The 9821-nt window shown below is 52.8% G+C and overlaps 1 protein-coding gene across 1 annotated transcript; it reads left to right on the top strand.

Moving 5' to 3' along the window:
- The first annotated feature begins 1330 nt into the window (after positions 1 to 1330).
- LOC101649806 (TATA-box binding protein) lies at positions 1331 to 8241 on the top strand. The gene is made up of 8 exons (XM_004701901.2): positions 1331 to 1402; positions 3186 to 3364; positions 3502 to 3854; positions 5123 to 5210; positions 5941 to 6032; positions 6603 to 6770; positions 7365 to 7459; positions 7874 to 8241. The coding sequence occupies exons 2-8, from the start codon at positions 3311 to 3313 to the stop codon at positions 7951 to 7953; spliced, it is 930 nt and encodes a 309-aa protein (XP_004701958.1). The 5' UTR covers positions 1331 to 1402; positions 3186 to 3310; the 3' UTR covers positions 7954 to 8241.
- Positions 8242 to 9821: the final 1580 nt, after the last annotated feature.

Genomic DNA, 9821 nt, shown 5'->3' with positions numbered 1-9821 from the left:
GAAAGTTGTATTTCTCATCATTGTTACATCGCACCCTGACTGGCTCATCTCCTCCCCGAGACCCCTCTGCAAGGGGATCTCCAGTGGCCTACTGACTTGAGGACGTTTTATTAAACACATTCCTCAGATATGCAGATGGAAAAACTTTGCTTGCCAAGTGAGGAGGACTTGAGGCACTTGCTGATAAAGATCAAAGACTGCAGCAACCAGTATTGATTACAATTCAATGCAAAGACCAAAATCCTCACCAATGTAACAATAAATGGATGAAGACTGAAGTTGTCACAGATTCTGTCTTGCTTGAATCCACAACATATGTTCATGCAAGCAGCAGTCAAGAGATCAAAAGAAGTGTTGCATTGGGTCAATCTGCTGCACAGGATGTCTTTAGGGTATGGAAAAGCAAGGATGGTGTGTGAAGACTAAGGTAGATGGTCCTGACTCAAGCCATTGCTTCATATGCATGTGAAAGTTGGGCATTGAATAATGAAGACTGAAGAATAGATGAACTTGAATTGTGGTGTTGTTGAAGTACATGTGTTGGCTATGTTGTCGAGTCCAGTCCCTGGAGGGCATCATGCTTGGTAAGGTAGAGGGGCAGTGAAAAAGAGCAAAACCCTTGATGAGCTAGATGGGCAAGGTGGCTGCAACAATGAGCTCAAGCATAGTAACAATTGTGAAGATGGTGCAGATGGGGCAGCGTTTATTTCTCCTGTGCACGGAGCTGCAAAGGGCTAGAACTAACTCGATGGCACCTAACAACAACAACAAAAACAAATACTGGTTGCCATCAAGCCCATTCCGATTCATAAAAACAAAAAACGCAGGCCCACTACCATAGGGTCAATTCTACCTTCTAGCCATCCAACAGAGCTGGCTGAACAGCCCCTTGGGGACCCAGGGCTGTAACCATCAGAGCTGAAGGCACGCTGGACGCGTGCGTAGACGCTTTTCAGTCTCACGTCCCGGAAGGAGCCTCGCTCAGCGGCGAGCGCTTGCACTCGAGGGCCACGCACTCTGCAATCCTGGACTTCATCTGCCTCACAACATCCCTGTCTACAGAAGAACAGAGCCAGAGAGCCAAAGAACTTGGGAAAGGAAAAAATTAACGTTTAAAAATCACTGGCCGCCCCACATCTAGCAACGACCAATCAGGAAACGCTCAGGAAGAGGCCCCGCCCCAGAAGCCGTAGGACCGCCTCCACGCCCCCAGCAGAGGACACAGGAAGTGACGTCGCGCTCGCGATTTCCCATACCCACCGCCCCCGAGATACGTTGGCCGTAGCCGAGCTTGGGGCTGGCGGACGTGACCTCATCGACGTGCGCGCCGTTCGGTGGGATCTGGCGGGGTCGCCGTGGCGGGCGCCTGGGCCGCCACTGGTCGCCTCTGCAGCCCCTCCAGGTAAGCTCTCACCCACCTGCCCTCCTCTCCTGCCCGCGGGGCGGCGCGGGCGATGTCGGGCCGGGCGCGGACGGCGCAGTCCCGAGTCCCTCCCCGCTCCCGCCGCCCGAGCTGGCGAGGCCGAAGGCGGCTTCCCGCCGTGGGAACCCGGGCGCCGGGGGCAGCGAAGGCTCGCGGACCCGGGCTTCTGTTGGACGGTTGTACCGGCCGTTCCACCGTCGCTCGGAGCCGACGTCCGGGGCGCGGTTGGGCAGCCAGCACTCCCAGTCCGCCGCCCCTCGGCTCTCGTCCCCCAGGCCGTGGCGTTCGGAGCTTTCAGTGCCCTCAGCGCAGCAGTTTGTCCGCGCGGCGTTTCGGGGTGCGGCCCTCTGGTTGCTTCTTGAGACTTAAGTCTGGGGGTCTCGGTCGCGAATGCCCTGTTCATGAGCTGTTTTCATCCGAGGAGCCCTGGCGACACATCGGGTTGAGTTCTGGGTGCTGACCCCGAAATCGGCCGTTGGAACTCACCCGAGGCGCCCTGGGGGAAAGAGACTGTCTGCGCCCATAGAGACGTACAGGCTCGGAAAGCCCGGGCGGCAATACCGCCCAGCCGTTAGGGTGGCTCGGAGTTGGGAGTCCCCTCTGCCCCTCTGGGTGGGGGCTTGGTCAAACCCTGCCTCAGCCACAGTTGTGACCCCTTAAACGGAAACGCCCGCTTCTCCCTTCTGAGCAGATGTTGTGGCTCAGAGCCCGGTAACGGCTTTGTGGAAATGTGTTTGATGTGTCAGAGCTAGATGGTTGGTGAGGAGTGGCTGTGTTGTCATAGGGTACCTGTTAAGGCTCTACGTTTATGGAGTCTCTGACGTACTTAGTTTCTTTAGCAGTTTTAAAGTTTGCTTGTTTTCTTCCGTGAGAGAGTGCAGGCTATAGGGTCTTATCCTCTCAAAGGGATTGCGGGGGTCTTTCACTCAGTGATGCCCACTCTCGGAGTGCAGGTGGTTCTGGGTGACGTTGCTGTGAGCCTACATGGTGTGTGTTCACATGTTTACATGTTGGGCTGCTAGTCGCAAGATCTGCAGTCAAACCCACAGGCCACTTTGTGGGGAAAGAAAAGGCTTTCTGCTCCTGTAACAATGGATAGCCATGAAACCCAAAGGACAGTTGTACTGTGCCCGTCGGCTGTTATGTGTCAGGATCAACTCCAGGGCCTTGGGCTTTGGGATGTTTCGCATGAAGGGGCTTCAGAAAGTGAGAGGAAATGGAATTGAAACATCATGTTCTTTCACCCCCCACAACCTTCCTGCAGTCCTAGCCTATCTTTTTATCCATACAGTGCATCACAGCCTTTTATTGGCCCAAGAGCTCAATCACGATTATACAAAAATGTGTGTTATGCAGTTCAGTGTTTATTGAACTTTACCCCCAAGACATTGTGGAAGACAGAAAATCTTCCTGAGGGGTTCGCTTAACAGCTTTGTGTGTACGTGTCATGCTTCTGGACCAATAGTAGACCTTGCGTAGAAATTCGCCCCCACCATTTTTAATGGTCATTATGACATCTTCATTTTGGACATATTAATAAACATACAATAAGTTCAGAAAGATTGATGTTGAAGCCCGTGTCTTGTGGTGTAGTTTTGTATTCAGTTGGAACGTTCAGCCTCCGGGGTTGTAAGGCCAAGAGAAATGCATTCGCGAATGTCCTTTTTTATTGGTTTTTCTGTCCCTGCTGTTTGCAAGCCTAGCTTATAAGACTGAGCCTGCCCATGTTCTTCCTCTTAGCATTGCCCCTTTCTCTGAGCAGTGTCACCGTCTTGCTGTGCAAGAAGTTAACCCAGAGGGTGGAGGCCATTTCTCCGCAGTCTGCTGTGATGCTCCGGGCTGCAGACTGAGTGCCAACACTCTTCTGTCGCGGAGAGAGCAAGCACCATGGATCAGAACAGCAGCCTCCCACCCTACGCCCAGGGGCTGGCCTCCCCACAGGTACCACAGCAGAGACGGGCAGGGAGAGGGCAGATGTGGGGTAGGCACCTCTTCATCCTCCCTCAGCTAACAGCCTACTCACTCTCACCTGAGGATTTCATTGGGCAAACCTCACCTCTCTTCTCCACCCTGTGTAGAGCGCCATGACCCCCGGGCTCCCAGTCTTCAGCCCCATGATGCCATACGGCACTGGCCTGACGCCACAGCCCATCCAGAGCACCAACAGCCTGTCCATCTTGGAAGAGCAGCGGCAGCAGCAGCAGCAACAGGCAGCAGCAGCGGCGGCGGCAGCGGCAGCCCAGCAGTCCACATCCCAGCAGGTGCCCCCAGGGGCCACAGGCCAGACACCACAGCTCTTCCACTCACAGACTCTCACAACTGCGCCTCTGCCGGGCACCACCCCCGTGTACCCGTCCCCCATGACACCTATGACCCCCATTACTCCTGCCACACCGGCCTCGGAGAGCTCTGGGATTGTGCCCCAACTACAGTGAGTATTGCTGACGACCCATTCTCACAGGCCAGCATGTTTGAGGTGTGGCCCATGTGTGTGACAGGTGGATGAGCTTGAAGGCCATCTTTGGGTGAATCTGAGTCACACCCTCAACATGACTGAGACCTGCAGTTGTGTCCTCAGGGTCCTGGGGCCTGTGCTCCTGCTTGGTAGTGAGGGCCATGGCCAGATGGCAGTTTGGGCTTTCCTTTGACAGCCCCGCTGTTGTGGTTAGTTTTGGCCTGAGAGTGTCGGGTCCTTGTCCTGAGTGCATTTCTCGGCTGGAGTGCAGTGTGTCCCATTTGGAACAGAGGAGGCAGGAAGTGAGCTGTTCTGCATGTGAATGAGGCAGCAGCCCCACTTCTGTGGGAATATCGCCATCCCATGGAAAACTCGGATGGTTAGGGTTGGAAAAGCAGGTGGGATGTCCCTCCCCGGCCCAATGGGACTGGGTCCTGCCGCAGACACACAGATTGTGAAAGCCTCTTTGCTAGGAGGGTTAGAAAACCAAAAGCAGAGCAGGTGGATGAGCAATGGGCATCTGGAGGAGTGAGGCTTCCGTGAGAGAGACCTTCAGGGTGGTCTCAAGCCTGCCTCACAGTAGGACAGAGACATCTGCTGCAAGAACCCAGCAGATGGGTGTATGAGGACTTTGATGCATTAGGAAGGGGCTTCGCAGAGACCGAGCAGCTTCCCTAGGTATATTTGATGCAGTGGACACAGAAGTCCTTGGAAGGAAACAGAGGAATCACAAAAACCAATAGGCTTGACTGAGGTCCTAATGGCCCACAGAGGATGCCAGCTGTTAGCCAGCCCCTGGGAGGCCGGCATGGGGGCAGGGTCTGTGTGTGCATGTGCACGTGAATCCAGTGAAGTGCTTCTCACAGCTGATTCCTTGTCTAGCAGTCATGCAGTGGCTTAGGAACCTAAGAAAAGGTGTGATGGTCCAGATGACCAGTGGTGACAGCTGCCTTTGATTGCTGTCAGGGACCATTGAGTCAGCTGTGACTCAGTGGCCCCTGGAGAAGAGTGGAAGGCTGGCGGGGGGTTAATAACGCAGTGATGAAGGGGTTGGTTAGTGGATTGGGTCCTTCCGCGGCCTCTCCATCTGTGGTGGGAGCAGAAATAGTCACCACGTTGCAGTTGATGCAAACAGTGAGTGAGGTGGTCTGAGTGAAATGCCTTGGGAACAGTGACCACACAGGCATGCTGGGAAGCTTAATATATTAGTTCCCTGATCATGCTTAAAAAATTTTTTTTTGCAGAAACATTGTCTCCACAGTGAATCTTGGCTGTAAACTTGACCTAAAGACCATTGCCCTTCGTGCCCGAAATGCTGAGTATAACCCTAAGGTGAGAGCTGAAGTCTGCAGAAGGTGGGCACGGAGGGTCTGAGGTCTGGACCGCAGCAGAGAAGGAGTGGGGGTTAGAGGATGAGGGAGGCCATGTCAAGAGGCTTCCTCTCCTTCGCTGGGGGCAAGGAAGACTCAGTCTCACAGCCAGTAAAGCCAGCAGCTGAGGGAGCTCAGGGAATCCCACTGCTCCATAAACTAGTCTTGTGTTTGTATTTCTCTGCGGCAACAGAGAAAAGCCACACCAAGTCTTAAAGTTGTTAATGTGTCAGATGTTATTCTTGATCATTTGTCAGGGTTTATGTAACTTAGTAACTGAGGCCAGTAATTCTCCTTAAGGTTTAATTTTAGCAAGAAAAAGTTTCTTGGAGTGCCAACAGGTTTAAAACAAAAGGAACTAAACAAAACCCATGCCGAGTGCCTTGTGCTTTGCTGCAGGCTGAGTGCTTGCCTGGCATCCTCAGAACAAGCAGCAGCGCGCTCTGCTGATGCCCCCCAGAGGCAGGAAAGGGTTACAGCACAGAAGTTCACACAGAAAATAAGCTGTTTTTTAAACCACTTAGCTCAGGAAGCAGCAGGTTGCATGGCCGCTCTGAGTGCCTGCTTGCCTATGTGAGGCATGCAGGCCTTGGGGAACCCGGCCACCAGCCACTGCCACTTCTCAGCCCCCTCGCCCTGTCTCCTCTTGCCAATTCTTACCACTCACTAACCCTGTCCTTTGGTGGTTGTAGCGATTTGCTGCTGTGATCATGAGGATAAGAGAGCCCCGGACCACAGCACTCATCTTCAGCTCTGGGAAGATGGTGTGTACTGGCGCCAAGAGGTGGGTGCCGGGGCCCCAACAGACAGGCTGCTGCCCCCTAAGACAACAGCTGACCTGCCCTCAGAGTTGGGCCAGGTGCACTGCTTGCCTGTCTACCTCTCTGGGCCCTACTTTGCATGAGATGGAGTTAACCATCAAAATTAGGAAGCTAGATTCCTTGATGGGATACTACAGGCTCACCCCTGCTTGAAAAGAAATGGACCAGGAGCCAAAGTACATTAGAGCCCCTGGGGGTCTTCAGGATACCACCAGAACTGACTGGTGGTCATGGGTATTGAGGTCATCATGTAGGCTTGACCCACACTATCCCCAGAAGGGCCATCGTGTTTGATAGACATTGGACTAAGTCACACTGGTGTTCTAAGGCCTACATGGCCAAACAAGCTATGTGGAGTGTCCTGACCACTAGTGGGGTGTGGAGACTATCACGGGGCCTCACCAGATGGCTTTGATCATGCCTATCCACCTTCTAGCCTGTTGGAGTGGGAGTGGCTAGCTTGCAGTTTATCTTATTTTTCTTCATTTGAACTTTTAATGAGTTATTCCAAATTCAAGTTTCTTTCCTCCCAGTGAAGAGCAGTCCAGGCTAGCAGCAAGAAAGTACGCCCGGGTGGTGCAGAAACTGGGCTTCCCGGCCAAGTTCTTGGACTTCAAGATCCAGAATATGGTGGGCAGCTGTGATGTGAAGTTCCCCATCCGCCTGGAGGGACTCGTACTCACCCACCAGCAGTTCAGCAGGTGAGGACACATGCCAGGTGGGCAGCAGCAGCCATAGCTGGTTCCTCCAGTCCCTCGCCATCCCCCTCCCCCAACACACACACACTCTCTCTCTCACTGGGAGGAATCTGATGCTGCTGCCTCACTGGTTTCGTGCTTAGTGAGTGACAGAGTGGAAGCTCTCACCTCTGCACTTCCCCTATCTGACTTCCTCCCAGCACAGGGAACACACTCAATGAGTGTTTTGTTTCTACTTATCTTTCCTGCTGTTACTGGTGGCCCCTGGCCCCTGTGGCCACCACCAGACATCAGGTGGTCTGAGATGTCCTGAACTGCCCTTGGCAGATAGACACAGCCACACCGACTGATCGCCAAGAGAGCACTTGGGTCAGATTTGGTGGGGCTTCATGTGCAAGCCAATGTCTGCATTTCCCTGTGGCTAGTTCCCTCCATTGCTGGCTGGGGACATCTTGTTGGAAGGGTGTGGGAGCAAAAGCAGGCAGGCTGCCCGTCTCGGATCTCAGGAACCTTGATGTGGATTCTGCAGAAATGGAGAAGGGGGTGCTCCAGCAAGGGCCGCCTTTAACCCAAAACTGCTCTTATGTTTCTTTGCAGCTATGAGCCAGAGTTGTTCCCAGGTTTAATCTATCGGATGATCAAGCCCAGGATTGTCCTTCTCATTTTCGTTTCTGGAAAAGTCGTGTTAACAGGCAAGTTGTGACATGGCAGTGTCTGAAACGCTTCAGGGCCAGGACCTCCTCGGTGCTCCCCACGTGGAGCTCCCACCCTCACTCTGCGGAGAGAGAAACGACCCCACGGAGTGGGGGTGGGAGTAGGGTGCCCTTGCACCCAGAAGGGAGACAGCTGCTACCCTGGTGGTCCTCAAACTGGGTGGTGGGCACCCCAGTACTACTGTCCAGTTGAGAGCTGGATGGAGGCTGAGCAGTGCAGTGGGAAGGCAGGTGCCAAACACCTGAAGTTAGAACAGACCTGTTTGAGGGTTTCCAGGGTCACCTTCGATGCCTGGGCTGCTCACCTAACAGCAGATGGACGCCTGCTCTGTATTGCGTTTCACCGTGCTAGGAAATGCACGTTCACATTGTCTCCTCTCCCCTTGTCTCCAGGTGCTAAGGTGAGAGCAGAGATCTACGAGGCATTTGAGAACATCTACCCCATTCTGAAAGGCTTCCGGAAGACCACGTAATGGCCCCTACTTACCCCAGCAAGGTGCCCGGCCCCTGTGCATTTCTGGCTCAGGTTCCTTCATGCCAGTGGACCTCATGGACCCTGGTGCCACTGAGTCCTCAGTGGCATCTCTCAAGGTGGCCAAGGGCTAAGGTTCAGCCTAACCCCTCACTGCTGCCCACAAGCTGCTTCAAGGGACATGTGTCCAGTGTTAGCCACCTCAGCCACAGACTGGACTTGTATTTTGTTCAGTTTTTGCTACAGTTTTTGTATTTGTATTAGAAAAATAAAAGATTTTTTTTTTTAAGTGTTGTATCGAGTTTGTAATGCCAGCCACGTTCTGACTCCTACAGCAGGGCAGGACGCTACAAGGGGGTACACCCAAAATTGGAATTGTGCTGGGCAGAGAGGAGCTTTCATAGTAGTTATATGCATTTTTCTTGCTAGGCAAGCATCAAGCAACTTGCTCTGAGTTAGTGCACCCAGTGGAGTCACCTGGGAAGGTTCTGTCTGGTCACAGTGAATTTTTTTTCATGAAAGCAGTTTTGCTCACCTTAATTTTTGTTATGGCCGATTGAAGAATATCGTGCAGCTATGAAATTTTGTTTCCTGCTCGGGATAAATGCTGCAGAAACTGTTGTGATGTTAAACACAGCTTATGGGACAAACTCAAAAGTGTGCAAGCGGTTTTGTCGTTTCAAAAATGGTGAAATGTCAACTGATGACAAACCTCGTTCCAGACAATCGTCAGCTTCCCAAACGGATGAAAATGTTGACTCGTCGTGCATTTGGAGTTCATTCCACCAGGTCAGACTGCTAATCAAGCTTTCTATTTAGAGGTTTTCAAAAGATTGTGTAACGGTGTGCAAAAAAGGCCTGACTTGTGGCAGACGGGGGACTGAATTTGCCACCATGACAGTACACCTGCTCCCACAGCCATCTCAGGACGTCAGTTTTTAGCAAAACACAGCATGCCTTTCTTGCCCCACACACCTTACTCACCTGACCTCGCTCCAGGGTACTTTTTGTTTCTGCGAATGAAGAGGGACATGAAAGGACAGCGAAGAGGTGACAAAAAATGAGGTGCTGTCACCCATCCAAACAGATGAGTTTGGAAAATGTTTCCAAGAATCGAATCAGATTTGACAAATGTAAGTGTAATGGAGACTACTTCTGAAGGTGATAAGGGTTTTTTGTTTAAAAAAAAACAGCTTTGGAGAAAAATTCCAAGTTTTTTGGGGGGGTACCCCTTTGTATGCTCAGAGCTGGGCCGCCAGGGGCCACTCTACCTGCTTAGCTGGTCCACATCAGTCCACACTGCTTGCCACAAACTACCCAGAAACTTGGTGTGCTGTGTTCTCTTGCCACCCTGGCACAGTCCCCAATCAGATGACTCTGCTGACCACCCGATCCTTAGTGTAAGTTGGCTTAGAAACCACCCTGTAACCTCTCCACATGGGAATTTGATGCATGTCATAGCTCATGCACACATCAGCAATCAGGCCAGCCCAAGCGAGCGTGGCACTTTGCGGTCCCTTTGCTGGGCTTAGCCGCACACAGTGAGAATCTGGCTTGGGGTTGGGAGCATGTGCACTCTTAGAACCATGAGTTTGCAGAGGGCATGCCTCCCCCTGCAGACAACTGCCTGCCAGCGTACCTGGACGCTGGGACGGTGCTGACCTGGTCAGTTGAGGTGGCACCCTTGCAAATCCAGGTTTTCAAACAACTGGTGCTTTCCCAGTCTTGCTGTTTCAGAATTGAAGCTCCCTGTGCTTGGGCCCCGAGTCCTCTCACCCCAGTCCCCACCTGTTCCCTGGCCTAGTGGGTCAGTGCTGCCTGTGTTGCAGGCTGGGAGGTAAGCCAGCACCAGGAATAAGACTGGGTGTG

The sequence above is a fragment of the Echinops telfairi genome, unplaced genomic scaffold, assembly GCF_000313985.2.
Source record: "Echinops telfairi isolate 266 unplaced genomic scaffold, ASM31398v2 ScPeMD7_3533;HRSCAF=4204_0, whole genome shotgun sequence".
NCBI classification, from domain to species: Eukaryota; Metazoa; Chordata; class Mammalia; order Afrosoricida; family Tenrecidae; genus Echinops; species Echinops telfairi.
This window is presented reverse-complemented; position numbering and strand designations above follow the sequence as displayed.